At 39.5% G+C, this 19040-nt stretch overlaps 1 protein-coding gene across 4 annotated transcripts in view; it reads right to left on the reverse strand.

Moving 5' to 3' along the window:
• Positions 1 to 19040, reverse strand: part of SEC24A (SEC24 homolog A, COPII coat complex component) — a 71024-nt gene that overhangs the window by 40581 nt on the left and 11403 nt on the right. For all 4 annotated transcript variants that reach the window (XM_036312957.1, XM_036312959.1, XM_036312958.1 and 1 more), the window contains exons 2-3: positions 16617 to 17093; positions 1437 to 1607 (exon numbers count right to left, since the gene is read on the reverse strand). In XM_036312957.1, the coding sequence (XP_036168850.1) occupies positions 1437 to 1607; positions 16617 to 17093 (648 nt within the window). The remainder of the gene's footprint in view (positions 1 to 1436; positions 1608 to 16616; positions 17094 to 19040) is intronic.

Consider the following 19040-nt stretch of genomic DNA (forward strand, 5'->3'; position numbering starts at 1 on the left):
ACATATCCTCTGGTGAGGATTAACAAAAATAAATTGTCTACAGAAAGTCCCTGATTGATATTTCTCTCTCATATGGATGTTTCTCTCTCTCTCTTTTCCTCTCTCTCTAAAAATCAATAAAAACATATCCTTGGGTAAGGATTAAAACAAACAAACACTTTGCAGAAACAAACAAAAACAGTGTGTATATTTTTAATTGGTTAAAATTTTAAATAATGTGGCAACCTGTGGGACATTGCTTTATCATTTTGTTATTCATTGTTAATACCATTCTTTTCAAACTACTTACAAGTCTCCCCCCCACACACTTATAATTCTAAAAACAAAGGAACTGCTACAAGAAAAATTATATTTATTGTATTTAGTAGTAGGATATAGGTAATGGTTTCCCCCCTCCTTTTCTGTTTTCCTATTTCCATATCTTGCTGCAATGGTTATATTACTGCTAAAATCAAATTTCTTATTTTACAAAATATTACTTAAATTAATAAACATTTTAAAATTATATCCGAAGACAATGCTTTAAGACATTTTATTTATATAAAACTTCAAAATGCTTGTATATTTAACTTTGTATTTAGATTCATAAATATTTGCTAATATTTACAGTAACAGTGACAATCAAAATACCACTTCCATGGAAAAAAGCCAGTATATTAAAAGAATAGTTCTAACAAAAAAGCAGGAACTCTTCTCTCACCTCCCTCTCCTGAAAGGCACCTAACTTTATACCCACAGCAATAAAAAAAGTTAACAGCAGTGGTTCCTGAATGCTAGTTCACAGCCCAGCATACATAGGACTGTGGAATTTTTTTTTTTAATATATTTTATTGATTTTTTACAGAGAGGAAGGGAGAGGGATAGAGAGTTGGAAACATCGATGAGAGAGAAACATCGATCAGTTGCCTCCTGCACACTCCCCACTGGGTATGTGCCCGCAACCAAAGCACATGCCCTTGACCGGAATCGAACTTGGGACCCTTGAGTCTGCAGGCCGACGCTCTATCCACTGAGCCAAACCGGTCAGGACTAGGACTGTGGAATTTTGAGGAAGTTCTTTAAACTCTAAATTTCTGCCCTAACCGGTTTGGCTCAGTGGAGAGAGCATCAGCCTGCAGACTCAAGGGTCCCAGGTTCGATTCTGGTCAAGGGCATGTACCTTGGTTGCGGGCACATCCCCAGTAGGGAGTGTGCAGGAGGCAACTGATAGATGTTTCTCTCTCATTGATGTTTCTAACTCTCTATCCCTCTCCCTTCCTCTCTGTAAAAAAAATCAATAAAATATATTAAACTCTAAATTTCTGAAGGCCAACCCTAACCAAAACAACTAGATTTTCTGGAAAAAAATATGATATGAATACACAGATTTCAGACAATATTCATTCTTCTACCCTAAGTCAAACCTTTAGGACTTGACTTGGTTTTGCCATGCTTACCTTCTTGGTTGATAGGTGAATTAAATGAGGGCTGAGGCACATCCCTATGTGATGATTTCTGAGGACTTAGGGCCCTCACTGGAGGTGGTCCTCCAACTGGAGGAGGCCCAAGAGGAACTCCTGGTTGGAAAGTGGTAGGCAGAGGTGGATTCACTAAGGGGGGTGCAGAACCTATGAAAACATTGGTTTTTCACGTTACTTAAGAATTTAAGACAAAGGCCAAATAGCCTTTCACTAAATCTGAGTAACTTTGAAATTTTAATTACAAACACCAATAAATTACCAGAAATATGTTAACTTCCCAGGTTTATAACTTAATTTATATGCATACTTTACATCTTGCCAAGTCTCTCCTATAGTAAACTATTAAAGCAGTATAAACTCAACATCAAATCACTTATAAGATAGAGACAGTGATTAATTTTTCATTGACTGGTCGCAGTTTCAATAGGCCACATCAAATATTCCAGTAGAAATTAACACGAATAAAATTTTATTAATGACCTATTAATATAGTCCATTCAATTAACATTGATTAGGTTTAGAGTTAGCATTGTAAATACTTTGTAATTTGTTAGTATTGTGATACTCTAAATTCTCTAAGTTTTATTTCATTCTGCTTCATTTTTATTGGCGGTGTATAACCTATTAAAAATGAGATTGTAAATTTGTACCTTTTAATAACCTAATGATAATCAAAAGTTTACTTTTGTCCAGCTGGCACAGCTCAGTGGTTGAGCATCGAGCTATGAACCAGGAGGTCATGGTTTGATTCCCATCAGGGCACATGCCTGGGTTGCAGGCTGGATTACCAGTGGGGGGTGTTCAGGAGGCAACTAATCTATGATTCTCTTCCACCTATGATTCTCTCCCATCATTGATGTTTCTATCTCTCTCTCCCTCTCCCTTCCTCTCTGAAATCAATAAAAATACATTTTTTAAAAAGTAGTTTACTTTCAATAATGGTTTAAATACTATATTAAAAACATTCCCTAAGCCTAAAAAACAGGAAATGATCCAAAGTTTATGCATATGCCTTATAGGTCACTATCTGAAAGGTATAAAAATACTCATCAAACTAAACCAAGAATTACATGATATTTGTTCTGGTATCTACTAGTATTTTCACTGCCTCAACTACACCAATTTTCCATTAGGACAATAAAGTTCTGGCTAGTGTAAAAAACATTATCAGTTACTCTTGAGGAAATTTTTCTATGTGATATCAAAAGTTCCAAAACCCACAACCATCTATACACTCAAGTCAACAGTATTACTTCCACCTTCTCATTTGCCAAAGAGGAGGAACAAAGTCTGCAAAGTAGATAAAATAATACTGATAAGTATGTGATTTAATTTTTCAGCCCAAGGCTTTTTTTATCCTCTGAATTTGTAAATGTAATAGATAATAAATCTTACTTTATAATATATTCTACAGTTAACCCTGTAATTTTGTACAACTAAAGGAATAAAGATAGGCAAATAACAAAAATTTTCAATATGCTTCTTCAACAGTATTCAGTTTTCCAGGGCCAAATTGAAAAATTATTGTATTACTAAACTTTATGGCTCCCAATAAGACTAATCAGTGCCTTGTTGACAAAAGTGAAGACAAAGATTACTACCATGTAACACCCTTATCAAAGAAGCACCCACACATATCATTCATATCTTTGGCAATACAGACAAGTCAAAGAACAAAAGGGCAAGGTACAATACCAACTCAGCATGAATAAGAATGTATGACACATCTGTTCAAAAAATGTAACAACCTAATGTTTAACAGCATTCAAGTGAACTTACAGAGATTTTTCACAGCTTTCAACAGAATGCTTTTGAATCCAAAAATATGCTACATTTTATAGGATAATTTTTCAAACTGCATAATTCTTATTTATAACAGTAATATTAGTGTTTTAGAACCTGTCTCCTAAGATCCCTAAAACTAATGCAAGGATGCTAACAGATGGACTATTAGGGGGAAGAATTTTAATATGTGGACTAGAAACTTAGTATAACTTATATAGAGTTTTGAAATTGAACAACCAGGCACCTATTATTAATGATGGGTTGAAAAAAACAGAGGTCAAATATGAAGAATTTTTTTTCTCATAAGAAAAAAGAAGGGTAGTCATACATTTATTTTAGGTTCATTTCATTAGTTTATTTATCTTTCTCCTACTTTTACATGGAAATCTTCATAAGTAATGACACTTGCTATGCCTCTTTCACCATATTTGTGCTGCAGTCAAGGTGCTCTACTTGAATGTTTCTGTTAGCGCCAAAAATATTTCAGATTATTGATCATGTTTTTAAACAAGAAGCTACACCTATTCTTTTTTTATTTTTTAAATATATTTTTATTGATTTCAGAGAGGAAGGAAGAGGTAGAGAGAGATAGAAACATCCATGATGAGAGAGAATCATGGATTGGCTGCCTCCTGCAAGTCCCCCACTGGGGATCGAGCCCACAATCCGGGCACACGCCCTTGACCAGAATTGAACCTGGGACCTTTCAGTTCGCAGGCCGACGCTTTATTCACTGAGCCGGCTAGGGCTACACCTATTCTTAAACACTTTTTATATAGTACCTGTTCCCAAATTATTTTCTTGTGGCCTCAGATTTATTTCTTGTAAAAGAGACTGTTATAAAAATTAAGATAACACATATAAAAATCTGGCAAAGTGCTGGAAAATAATAAATATTAAATAATTGTTACATATAATTATTAATTATGAAGTGAATAGTCATTAATTTCAACTGACTAATGCTCACTCATGGTGTCAATAAGAATAAGAATAAAAGTAACCAGGAGAGCCCTGGCTGAGTGGCTCAGTTGGTTAGAGCAATACGCCAAGGTTGTGGTTCAATCCCCAGTTAGGACACATACAAGAGTCAATCAATGAATGCATATATGAGTTTCCTCTCTCTCTAGAATCAATAAATAAAAATTTTTAAAAATTAAAAAATAAAAGCTACCAGGAGAATTTTGGTTCTAACAATTGTGGGTCAAAAGATTCTGACAAAGAAATTAAGTTTCTAGGAATAGCCTTACTCTTTACGAGGCCAAAATGCATTCATCAGGGTCAATGGCTGATCAAGGAGGTAAGAGAGAGAGAACCAAGATGGCGGCATAGGTTAACGCCGGAGTTTGCTGCTTTGAACAACTACTTCAAAAGTGAAACCAAAAAACGGAAGGGACATCACCCAGAACCACAGGAACGCTGGCTGAGTGGAAGTCCTACAACTAGGAGGAAAGAGAAACGCATACGGACACTCAGAGGAGGCGCAGTGCTGAAGTCAAATTCTGAGGTGCGGAGTGCGCGGAGCGGGCTGGTGGCGGAGGGCGCGGTTGGCGTTTTCAATCGGGAGGGAGTCGCAGACTCTGAGCTCCAGATCCGGGCGAGTCTTTAGGGACCCAGACTCAAACGGGAGAAGCGGGACTGTCTGGCTTCGGTCAGAGCGAGTGCAGCTTTCTCTCTGAGCTTTGCAGCGGGTGCTGGGACTCAGAGAGGCAGAGCCCCTGGGGACAGGACTGAGAGCCGCCATAACTGCTCTCTCCGGCCCACCCTGTTGATCCTGTGCGACCTGCCCCGCCCAAGCCCTGCACACAGGCATTTGCCGGATAGCCTCAGGCAAACGCCAGATTAGCACCTCCCTAGAGGACAGAAGTTCTCTCACTGCTGACACAGCTGATTCTCATAGCCACTTGGCCTGGAGGTCAAACCCTCCCTGGAATTAGCTACAACAATCAAGATTTAACTATAAGACTGCGAACAAAGACCACTAGGGGGTGCACCAAGGAAGCATAACAAAATGCGGAGACAAAGAAACAGGACAAAATTGTCAATGGAAGATATAGAGTTCAGAACCACACTTTTAAGGTCTCTCAAGAACTGTTTAGAAGCCGCCGATAAACTTAATGAGATCTACAAGAAAACTAATGAGACCCTCGATCTTATATTGGGGAACCAACTAGAAATTAAGCATACACGGACTGAAATAACGAATATTATACAGACTCCCGACAGCAGACCAGAGGAGCGCAAGAATCAAGTCAATGATTTGAAATGCGAGGAAGCAAAAAACACCCAACCGGAAAAGCAAAATGAAAAAAGAATCCAAAAATGCGAGGATAGTGTAAGGAGCCTCTGGGACAGCTTCAAGCGTACCAACATCAGAATTATAGGGGTGCCAGAAGATGAGAGAGAGCAAGATATTGAAAACCTATTTGAAGAAATAATGACAGAAAACTTCCCCCACCTGGTGAAAGAAATGGACTTACAGGTCCAAGAAGCGCGGAGAACCCCAAACAAAAGGAATCCAAAGAGGACCACACCAAGACACATCATAATTAAAATGCCAAGAGCAAAAGATAAAGAGAGAATCTTAAAAACAGCAAGAGAAAGAAACTCAGTTACCTACAAGGGAATACCCATACGACTGTCAGCTGATTTCTCAACAGAAACTTTGCAGGCCAGAAGGGAGTGGCAAGAAATATTCAAAGTGATGAATACCAAGAACCTACAACCAAGATTACTTTATCCAGCAAAGCTATCATTCAGAATTGAAGGTCAGATAAAGAGCTTCACAGATAAGGAAAAGCTAAAGGAGTTCATCACCACCAAACCAGGATTATATGAAATGCTGAAAGGTATCCTTTAAGAAGAGGAAGAGGAAGAAAAAGGTAAAGATACAAATTATGAACAACAAATATGCATCTATCAACAAGTGAATCTAAGAATCAAGTGAATAAATAATCTGATGAACAGAATGAACTGTTGATTATAATAGAATCAGGGACATAGAAAGGGAATGGACTGACTATTCCTGGGGGGGAAAGGGGTGTGGGAGATGCGGGAAGAGACTGGACAAAAATCGTGCACCTATGGATGAGGACAGTGGGTGGGGAGTGAGGGCGGAGGGTGGGGCGGGAACTGGGAGGAGGGGAGTTATGGGGGGAAAAAAAAGAGGAACAAATGTAATAATCTGAACAATAAAGATTTAATTAAAAAAAATTAAAAAAAAAAAAAAATGGAGGTAAGAAAAATAAGTAGTTTTAGCAGTTAAACTATAAGCCTGATGAAGTGTATATAGTATACGCAGTAATACACATGAGTATAAAAAGGTAATTATTGTTTACTATTTCACTTGGATGCTTTCATAGTTCATTTCCTTGAGGATGTCTGCTGAGCAGACTCAACCTGCATATCCCGATACAGCAGCGGTTCTCAACCTGTGGGTCGCGACCCCTTTGGCGGTCGAACGACCCTTTCACAGGGGTCGCCTAAGACCATCCTGCATATCAGATATTTACATTACGATTCATAACAGTAGCAACATTACAGTTATGAAGTAGCAACAAAAATAATTTTATGGTTGGGTCACAACATGAGGAACTGTATTTAAAGGGCCAGGAGGTTGAGAACCACTGCGATACAGGGTTTTAAATGCTTTTCAAAGTAACACTACTAATGTTTATAAGTGTATAAGACAAATTTTAATAGTTAAATGAAGCGGATATGATCAAACATTGAGGTTAAAAATAAAAAGATAAAAGTCAGTCCAAGAATATATAGATTTCTTCCCAAAGTGATGTACAGCCAAAACAACCTTGAAAACAAAAAACAAAGTTGGTAGGGCCAGATTTCCCAAATCCAAAGATCACTACAAAGCTACAGTAATCAAGATGTTCGGTGCTGGTATAAAGATATAGACATATAGATCATTGGGGAAGATGGCGGCGGTATAGGCAGACGCGTCCCAGGTCGTGTCCCTGAGCAAATGGAGTGAGCAGCTGAAACTAGTAACATCCACCCCGAATTGGCGAAATTCCTCAGCTGGCGAGACGGTTTGCAGCCCTGAAGAGCAGAACTCCCCTGGAAAGGTCTAAGGCGAGCCACACTGAAGAATAGAAGAACCGAAGGACCTTCACTACTGCAATATTTTTTTTTTTTCTTTTTTCACCTTTTAACTAAGAAACCAATTTTTTTTCTCTTTTTTTTTCTTTTTTTTCTTTTCTTCTTCTTTTTTTTCTTTTTTTTTTCTTCTTTTTTCCATCACCTGATTTTACCCTTTTAACTACTACCTTCTTATTTTTAACCAGTATTATTACTGCTACCATTTTACCATTTTTTTTTTAAAGTGCCATTTTATTTTCTCTTTATTTTATTTTGGGATTAGTGTTCTCCATTCTATTTTCATCGTTATATTATTGGTTGTTTCTAGTTTGCATTCATCTCCAGGGAGCTGTTGCTGGAATTTGTTGGGATTAATGGCTGTTCTATAGGAGTATTCTCCTCATATAAAAAAGTCTCTTCCCCTCTTCCACTTCATTCTCTCTTTTCGCTCTTTTTTTTTTCTTTTCTTTTCTTTTCTCGCTTTTATTTTCCCCCCTCCTTTCTCCCAATTTCATTTTTGCACTCCTTTTTTTGGTCCCTAATTTTCTTTTCTTTTTTCTCTTTTCTCTTTTTCTCTTCCTTCTTCCTTATCCCCTAATTCTCTTAATTCAGGTGGTCACCTTTATTTGGGGTTATTCATATCGTGAATATATTTGTGTATAGTGCCTGGTACGTGGTGCCTTGTTGTGTTGTATTTTGTGCCTTTAAATCAACGCAGCAGATCCAAGCAACAGCAACCTCCTGAGCACCACACCCTCTGCTGAGGAACAGCAGCTGTACGTGAAACCTTGCCCCACCAGCCAGAAGAGCCACCACAGCTGTGAACAGCACCCACCAGAGGAGCTGCTGCCAACTGAAGAGCAGCTGCTACCGCAACCGCCCGAAGAGCAACCACAGACCAAGGAGTCACTGCCACCAAGGGAGCAGCCACTGAACGACTCAACGTCTAGATATGTCAGCGAGATCAAACATGGGTAGACAAAGAAACCCCCAAAGGAAAGAGAAGGAGGACTCTCCAGAAAAGCAGCTAAGTAATACAGAGGCATGCAACATGACAGAAAAAGAATTCAGAATAAGGGTCCTAGAGTGCATAAACCGGATGGAGGAAAAAATCGACAACCTCTCCAAGAAGCTAGAAGAAACAGATGAAAAAATCAACAACTTAAGTAAGACCCAAGAAGAAATGAAGAGTGATATAGCTGCAATGAAAAACTCCATTGAAAGTATCAACAGTAGACTAGGAGAAGCGGAGGACCGAATTAGTGATTTAGAAGACAAGGAAGCAAAACACACCCAAAACGTACTGCAATTGGAGAAAAAAATGAAAAGACAGGAGGAGAGCCTAAGGGAGCTTTGGGACAACATGAAACGAAACAACATACGAATAATAGGGGTACCAGAACAACAGAAGGATGAACAAGGATTAGAAAACCTATTAGAAGAAATAATATCAGAAAACTTCCCTGAGGTGGGGAAGAAAAAAGTCACACAAGCCCAGAGAGTCCCAAACAAGGTGAACCCAAAAAGACCCACACCAAGACACATCATAATTACCATGGCAAATGTTCAGGACAAAGAGAGAATCTTACAGGCTGCAAGAGAGAGACGGAAAGTTACATACAAGGGATCTCCCATTAGATTGTCAAATGATTTCTCAACAGAAACACATCAGGCCAGAAAAGAATGGACGGAAATTTACAAAGTGATGCAAAGCAAAGGACTGAATCCAAGAATACTCTATCCAGCAAGGCTATCATTCAAACTTGAAGGGGAAATAAGAAGCTTCACAGACAAAAAAAGGCTAAGGGAGTTTATCACCACCAAGCCAGCAATGCAAGGAATGCTAAAGGGACTGGTATAAAAATAAGAAATAAAAAGCTCAGAAAGAAAACAGCCACACAAAAACAGAAATGCCTACAAACAAGTACCTTTCAATAATAACTTTAAACGTAAACGGACTAAATGCTCCAAACAAAAGACATCGAGTGGCTGAATGGATAAAAAAACATGACCCATACATCTGCTGTCTACAAGAAACCCACCTCATTATAAGGGACTCACACAGACTGAAAGTGAAAGGATGGAAAAATATCTTTCAGGCAAATGGAAAGGAAAAGAAAGCTGGGGTAGCAATACTTATATCGGACAAAATAGACCTCAAAGTGAAGGCCATAACAAGAGATAAGGAAGGCCACTTCATAATACTAAAGGGATCAATACAACAAGAAGATATAACCCTGGTAAACATATATGCACCCAATGCAGGAGCACCCAAATTCATAAAAAAAACTCCTGGAGGATATCAAAGGAGAGATCGACAACAATACAATCATTGTAGGGGACTTTAATACACCACTGACAGCACTGGATAAGTCTTCTAGACAAATAATCAGCAAAGATACAGCAATCCTAAATGACTCACTAGACCAGATGGACTTAATAGACATCTTCAGAACACTTCACCCGAAAGCCAGGGAATATACATTCTACTCAAATGCTCATAGGACATATTCAAAAATAGACCATATATTGGGTCACAAGCAAAGTATCCCCAAATTCAAGAAGATTGAAATCATAAAAAAGCGTCTTCGCAGACCACGATGGCATAATATTAGAAATAAACTACAATAAAAACAACCCAAAATACTCAAACACCTGGAAGCTGAATAGCATGCTATTAAATATTGATTGGGTTACCAATGAAATCAAAGAAGAAATTCGAAACATCCTGGAAACTAATGACAATGAAAACACAACAATCCAAAACCTATGGGACACAATGAAAGCAGTCCTGAGAGGGAAGTTTATAGCTCTACAGGCCTATCTCAAAAAACAAGAAAAATGGTAGTAAATCATCTAACTCTACAACTCAAAGAATTAGAAAGAGAGCAACAAGAAAACCCCAGAGTGAGCAGAAGGAAGGAGATAATAAAGATTAGAGCAGAAATAAATGACATAGAGACCAAAAAAACAATACAGAAAATCAATGAAACCAAGAGCTGGTTCTTTGAAAGGATAAACAAGATTGACAAACCTCTAGCCAGACTCACCAAGAAGCAAAGAGAGAGGACCCAAATAAACAAAATCAGAAATGATAGAGGCGAAATAACAACAGACCCCACAGAAATACAAATGATTGTTAAAAAATACTATGGACAGCTCTACTCCAACAAACTAGACAACCTGGAGGAAATGGACAAATTCCTAGAAAAATACAACATTCCAAAACTCAATCAGGAAGAATCTAAAAATCTCAACAGGCCAATAACTATGGAAGAAATTGAAGCAGTCATCAAAAAGCTTCCAGCAAACAAAAGCCCAGGACCAGACGGCTTCACAGGGGAGTTTTACCAAACATTCAAGGAAGAACTGAAACCTATCCTCCTCAGACTACTACAAAAAATTCAAGAGGAAGGAACACTTCCAAGCTCATTCTATGAAGCCAGCATCACCCTAATACCAAAACCAGGTAAAGACAACACAATGAAAGAGAATTACAGGCCAATATCCCTCATGAACATAGATGCCAAAATCCTCAACAAAATCTTAGCAAGTCGGATCCAGCAGTACATCAGAAAGATCATACACCATGACCAAGTAGGATTTATCCCAGGGATGCAAGGATGGTACAATATCCGCAAATCAATAAACGTGATACATCACATAAACAAATTGAAAGAAAAAAACCACATGGTCATATCAATTGATGCAGAAAAAGCATTTGACAAAATTCAACACCCATTTTTGATAAAAGCTCTCAGCAAGGTGGGAGTAGAAGGATCATACCTCAACATAATAAAAGCCATATATGACAGGCCCACAGCCAACATCATACTCAATGGACAAAAACTAACACCATTCCCCCTAAGAACAGGAACAAGACAGGGATGCCCCCTCTCACCACTCCTGTTCAACATAGTACTGGAAGTGTTAGCCATTGCAATTCGGCAAGAAGAAGAAATAAAAGGCATCCAAATTGGAAAAGAGGAAGTAAAACTGTCCTTATTTGCAGACGACATGATATTATACATACAAAACCCTAGAGACTCCATCAAAAAGCTACTGGACTTAATACATGAATTTGGCAATGTAGCAGGATACAAAATTAACCCCAAGAAATCCGAGGCATTTCTATACACCAATAGTGAACTTTCAGAAAGAGAGATTATAAAAACAATCCCGTTTACCATCGCACCAAAAAAATTAAGCTACCTAGGAATAAACTTAACTAAAGAGGTAAAAGACCTCTACTCAGAAAACTACAGGACGTTGAAAAATGATATAGAGGAAGACATAAACAGATGGAAGAACATACCGTGTTCATGGATTGGTAGAATCAACATCATTAAAATGTCCATACTACCCAAAGCAATCTATAAATTCAATGCACTTCCCATTAAAATACCAATGGCATACTTCAGAGATCTAGAACGAACTCTCCAAAAATTCATCTGGAATAAAAAAAGACCCCGAATAGCTGCAGCAATCCTGAAAAAGACCAAAGTAGGTGGGATCTCAATACCAGATATCAAGATGTATTACAAAGCCACTGTTCTCAAAACTGCCTGGTACTGGCACAAGAATAGGCATATAGATCAATGGAATAGAATAGAGAGCCCAGAAATTGGCCCGAACCAATATGCTCAATTAATATTTGACAAAGGAGGCAAGAACATACAATGGAGCCAAGATAGTCTCTTCAATAAATGGTGTTGGGAAAATTGGACAGATATATGCAAGAAAATGAAACTAGACCACCAACTTACACCATACACAAAAATAAACTCAAAATGGATAAAGGACTTAAATGTACGACAGGAAACCATAAAAATTCTAGAAGAATCCAAAGGCAACAAAATCTCAGACATATGCCGAAGCAATTTCTTCACTGATACAGCTCCTAGGGAACTTGAAACGAAAGAGAAAATGAACAAATGGGACTACATCAAAATAAAAAGCTTCTGCACAGCAAAAGAAACCATCAACAAAACAACGAGAAAACCCACTGTGTGGGAAAACATATTTGCCAATGTCATATCTGATAAGGGCCTAATCTCCAAAATTTATAGGGAACTCATACAACTTAACAAAAGGAAGATAAACAATCCAGTCAAAAAATGGGCAAAGGACCTAAATAGACACCTTTCAAAAGAGGACATTCAGAAAGCCAAGAGACATATGAAAACATGCTCAAAGTCACTAATCATCCGAGAGATGCAAATCAAAACAACAATGAGGTACCATCTCACACCTGTCAGACTGGCTATCATCAACAAATCAACAAACGACAAGTGCTGGAGAGGATGTGGAGAAAAAGGAACACTTGTGCACTGCTGGTGGGAATGCAGACTGGTGCAGCCACTATGGAAGACAGTATGGAGTTTCCTTAAAAAACTGAAAATGGAACTCCCATTTGACCCTGTGATCCCACTTCTAGGAATATATCCCAAGAAACCAGAAACACCAATCAGAAAGGATATATGCACCCCTATGTTCATAGCAGCACAATTCACCATAGCTAAGATCTGGAAACAGCCTAAGTGCCCATCAGTAGATGAATGGATTAGAAAACTGTGGTACATCTACACGATGGAATACTATGCTGCTCTAAAAAGGAAGGAACTCTTACCATTTGCAACGTCATGGATGGAACTGGAGAGCATTATGCTAAGTGAAATAAGCCAGTCAATGAAGGAAAAATACCACATGATCTCACTCATTCATGGATAATAGAGACCATTATAAACTTTTGAACAATAATAGATACAGAGGCAGAGCTGCCTCAAACAGATTGTCAAACTGCAGCAGGAAGGCCGGGGAGGGTTGCGGGGCAGGAGGTAGGGGGGTAAGAGATCAACTAAAGGACTTGTATGCATGCATATAAGCATAACCAGTGGACATAAGACATTGGGGGATAGGGGAGGCTAGGGGACTGTCTAGGGCGGGGGGATAAAATGGACACATATGTAATACCCTTTGTAATACTTTAAGCAATAAAAATTAAAAAAAAAAAAAAAAAAAAAAAAAAAGATATAGACATATAGATCAATGAAACAAAATTTAGAGTCCAGAAATAAACCCTTACATTTATGAGCAATTGATTTTCAACAAGGGTGCCAAGATAATTCAATGGGAGAAAGAATAGTTTAGCAAATAGTCCTGGGACAACTGTATCTCCACATGCACAAGAATGAAGTTGAATCCCTACCTAACACCATATAAAAAAAAGTTAACTCAAAATTGATCAAAGATATAAATATTGGAGCTAAAACTCTTAGAAGAAAACATAAATATAAAAATCTGTCCACTGCTTTTTTTCTTCTTCTTCTTCTTGTATTTTGCTTATTGAATGCATTGGATTCTTTTTTTTTTTGCCACTTTATTCCTTTTTTATTTTATTATTATTTTTAATCCTCACCCGAGGATATTTTTCCATTGATCTTCAGAGAGAATGGAAGAGAGAGGGAAAGACAGAGAGAAACATGAGAGAAACATCGATTGATTCCCTCCTGCACGGGCCCTGACCAGGACCCGGGCCAGTGGAGGAAACTGTAACCAACCTATGTGCCCTTGACTGGAATCAAACCCGGGACCCTTCTGTCCATAGGCCAATGTTCTATCAACTGAGCCAAACTGACAAGGGCTGATATTGGCTCTTCATGTCTACTGCTTTCTGACTGCAGTTATGCTCAATGACATTCCTCACTCCGAAAGTATGATCTGTTTTGACATCTGAGATCCTACAGTTTCTGGGGCCAAAAACTGTCTTTGCCATAACAAAAAAATAACTCAAGTCTCAAATCAAGACCAAAGAGAGCCACACGGTGTGGCTCAATGATTGAGCATCAACCTATGAACCAGGAGGTCATAGTTCCGATTCCCAGTCAGGGGACATGCCTGAGTTTCAAGCTCGATCCCCAGTGTGGGAATACAGGAGGCAGCCAATCAATGATTCTCTCTCATCATTGTTATTTCTACCTCTTTCTCTCCTTTCCTCTCTGAAATCAATGAAAATACAAGAAAAGAAAAGAAAAAGACCAGGAAAAACTAAGATGGCGGCATCGGTTAACGCCGGAGATTGCTGCCTTGAACAACCAAATCAAAATACACCTAAAAGACGGAACGGACATCATCCAGAACCACAGGAAGGCTGGCTGAGTGGAAATTCTACAACTAGGAGGAAAGAGAATATCATACCCAGACTCAGAGGAGGCGCAGTGCTGAAGTGAAATACTCAGGTATGGAGTGCGCGCAGAGAGGGCTGGCGGCGGAGGGCGCGGTTGGTGTTTTCAATCGGGAGGGAGTCTCAGATTCTGAGCTCCAGATCCGGGCGAGTCTCTAGGGACCCAGACTCAAACGGGAGAAGCGGGACTGTCTGGCTTCAGTCGGAACTCGAAGGCAGCTTTCTCTCCGAGGTTTGCAGCGGTTGCTGGGACTCAAAGAGGCAGAGCCCCTGGGGACGGAACTGAGAGCCGCCATAACTGCGCACTCCGGCCCACCCTGTTGATCCCGAGCGACCCACCCGCCCCGCCCAAGCCCTGCACAGAGCCATTTACCAGATAGCCTCAGGCAAAGGCTAGATTAGCACCTCCCTAGAGGACAGACGTTTTCCCACTGCAGACACAGCTGATTCTCACAGCCAGTTGGCCTGGAGGTCAAATCCCCCTAGTATTAACTACAACAATCAAGGCTTAACTACAGGAAGACTGCACACAAAGACCACTAGGGGGTGCACCAAGAAAGCATAAAAAATGCGGAGACAAAGAAACAGGAAAAAACTGTCAATGGAGGATATTCAGTTCAGAACCACACTTTTAAGGTCTCTCAAGAACCATCTAGAAGCCGCCGATAAACTTAATGAGATCCTCAACAAATCTAATGAGACCCTCGATGTTATGATAAAGAACCAACTAGAAATTAAACATACACGGACTGAAATAACGAATATTATACAGACTCCCAACAGCAGACCAGAGGAGCGCAAGAATCAAGGCAAAGATTTGAAATGCGAAGAAGCAAAAAACACCCAACCGGAAACACAAAATGAAAAAAGAATCCAAAAATACGAAGATAGTGTAAGGAGCCTCTGGGACAGTTTCAAGCGTACCAACATCAGAATTATAGGGGTGCCAGAAGATGAGAGAGGGCAAGATATTGAAAACCTATTTGAAGAAATCATGACAGAAAACTTCCCCTACCTGGTGAAAGAAATAGACTTACAAGTCCAGGAAGCACGGAGAACCCCAAACAAAAGGAATCCAAAGAGGACCACACCAAGACACATCATAATTAAAATGCCAAGAGCAAAAGACAAAGAGAGACTCTTAAGAGCAGCAAGAGAAAGAAACTCAGTTACCTACAAGGGAGCACCCATACGACTGTCAGCTGATTTCTCAACAGAAACTTTGCAGGCCAGAAGGGAATGGCAAGAAATATTCAAAGTGATGAATACCAAGAACCTACAACCAAGATTACTTTATCCAGCAAAGCTATCATTCAGAACTGAAGGTCAGATAAAGTGCTTCACAGATAAGGAAAAGCTAAAGGAGTTCATCACCACCAAACCAGTATTATATGAAATGCTGAAAGGTATCCTTTAAGAAGAGGAAGAAGAAGAAAAAGGTAAAGACACAAATTATGAACAACAAACATGCATCTATCAACAAGTGAAGCTAAGAATCAAGTGAATAAATAATCTGGTGATCATAATAGAATCAGGGACATAGAAAGGGAATGGACTGACTATTCTTGGGGGGGAAAGGGGTGTGGGAGATGCGGGAAGAGACTGGACAAAAATCGTGCACCTATGGATGAGGACAGTGGGTGGGGAGTGAGGGTGGATGGTGGGGAGGGAACAGGGAGGAGGGGAGTTACGGGGGGAAAAAAGAGGAACAAATGTAATAATCTGAACAATAAAGATTTAATTTAAAAAAGAAAAAAGAAAAAGACAAAAGAGAAACCACAGGGATTGATCTTCCCTAGAATACAAAACAGAACCAATTTAATAAAAGTAATGATCAGTCCTTAAGGAAGTAGTTCTGCGTGCATTCCAGAATCCCTGAAATATCATGAGTGACTCAAGTAAACATAGAGGATAAGATGCAAAGCAGGAACAATCCACAATTTTAAGTTAACTTAAAGGTTAGAGAAATAGTTTATTTAAACATTAACAATGATTTAAAAAATCAATAGTCTTACAATGGTTTTAAGACCTGAAACATTAATTCAAATGTCTAATTAAGCAAAAGTTTCCCATTTCTATATTTTAAAGAACTCTACCTGATTTTATGAAGTTGTTTTGAAGTGAAGGATCTCCAGAAGAAACATACTGATGACTTGTCAAATTTGTATTCCCAGACATAGTTGGTCCAGTTGATACACGAGGATAATGGTTTGTCTGTGATCCTGTGGATGGATAGTTATATTGCCAATTCAGAGGTGGCGGTACATTGGCTCCAGGATGAAAGCTACCAGAAGACATTGGTGTAGCAGCTGGGTTCTGAGAAGCATGTTGTGGCATTCGGGGAACAGGACCACTATGGAGTGAAGGTGTCACTGCATTAGAAGCCACAGGTGGTCTATGAAGAGTCTGCCCAGGTCCCTGATAATTATTTAATGGAGAAACAGTCTGAGAACCACCATAGTTCGACTGTCCAGAGACTGGATTCAAAGTCTTTGCTGGTAATAGATGAGAGTAGGATCCTGGAAGCTGAGAATTATATCCTTGTGCAGACAGCAGTGCATTTTGGATAGGACCTGCCAATAAGAGGAGGAAAAAAATCAGTCTTGCAAACAAATAAAGCAATACTTTAAAAAATAGAATAAAATATATGGTATTCTTACAACTCAACGATAAAAAGACAAATAACCTAATTTAAAAATAAACAAAGGAGTTAAATAAACATTCAAATACATTTCCAAAGAGATATGTAAATAAATGGCCAGTAAACACATACAAAAACAGTCAACATTAGTCACTAGAGAAATGCAAATCAAAATCACAATGAGATACCACTCACACCAAATAGGATTGTTAAAAAAGAAAATAGCAAGTGCTGACTAGGATGTGCAGAAAATGGAACCCTCATTCAATGCTAGTGAAAATGTAAAATGGTGCACCTACATTGGAAAACAGTTTGGTAGTTCTTCAAAATGTTAAACACAGTTATCATACAATCCAGCAATTCCACTTCTCGTCTGCATAAAAATTTATACACACGAATATCATAACATCATTATTACTAATAGTCAAAAAGTGGAAACAACCCAAATGTCCATAAACTGATAAGTAGGGGTACAAAAGGGAACCAATGGAATATTATCTATAATAATAAAAGCATAATATGCAAATCGAGCAAACAGCAGAACAACCGTCCAGACAACTTTCTGGATGACCATGCTATGACACGCACTAGCGCCAGGTCAGCCAAGGCAGGTGTGATGCAATTGGTCGGGGGGTGGGGGGGTGGCACTATCACCCTACGATGAATTGCCTCACAGAGGGAGGCCCAGGCCACCGGCCAGCGACACTGTGGCAGGTGTGCGGGGCCAGCCAGTGATGGCCCTGCAGAGGCAGGCCCAGGCCAGCCAAGTGATCGCACCCATGCTTGTCGACCAGCAGAGGAAGGTGACTGATGGCGGGGGAGGGAAGGGGGCAGTGCCCCACAGATGGGAAGCAGTAGCAGCGGTGGGGGTGGGGCCAGCTGCTGGCAGCCAGGGGAAAGAAAGCCCCAATAGGCCCTGATCGCCTGCCAGGCCTAGGGACCCTACACAAGGGGTCCTGGATTGTGAGAGGGCACAGGCCAGGCTGAGGGATACACCCACCCGTGCTCAAATTTCGTGCACCAGGCCTCTAGTTTGGTCATAACAGGAATGAAGTATTGACAACACACTACAACATAAATAAATCTTGAAAACATCATGCTAAGTGAAAGATACTAGTCACAAAGGGCCATACATTATATGATCCATTTATATAAAATGTCCAGAGTAGGAAAATCCACAAACACAGATGTAGATTTATGGTTGCAGTGGCTAGGAGGAGGGGATGGGGAGTGACTACTAATGGGTATAGAGTTTCTTTTTGGGGTGATAAAAATATTCTAAAAATTGTAGTGCCCAGCTGGTGTGGTTCAGTGGTTGAGCGTCAACCTGTGAATCAGGAGGTCACGGTTTGATTCTTAGTCAGGGCACATGCCCGGGTTGCAGGCTCGATCCCCAGTGAGGGGTGTGCAGGAGGCAGCTGATCAATGATTCTCTCTCATTAATGATGTTTCTCTCTCTCTCTCCCTCTCCCTTCCTCCCTGAAATCAATAAATTTTTTTTTTTTTAAAAACCTGACTGTAGTTATGGTTGCAAAACTCTGCCAATATACTAAAAAACATTGAATTGTACATTTTAAAACTGTACAATTTTTACAGTTAATCAGACTCAACCGGTGTGGCTCAGTGATTGAGCATCAACCCAGGAACCAAGAGGCTCCGGTTCAATTCCTGGTCAGGGCACATGTCCCAGTTGCAGGCTCAATCCCCAGTAGGGTGCGAGCAGGAGGCAGCCTATCATGATATTTCTCTCTCCATGTTTCTATCTCTCTATCCCTCTCCCTCCCTCTCTAAATTAAATAAATAAATAAATAAATAAATTTAAAAAATAACCCTTAAAATCAGCATTTCTATTGAAGACTATACTATTATTTCTGCCCAT

Source organism: Myotis myotis, unplaced genomic scaffold (assembly GCF_014108235.1).
Source record: "Myotis myotis isolate mMyoMyo1 unplaced genomic scaffold, mMyoMyo1.p scaffold_m19_p_6, whole genome shotgun sequence".
Lineage (NCBI taxonomy): Eukaryota > Metazoa > Chordata > Mammalia > Chiroptera > Vespertilionidae > Myotis > Myotis myotis.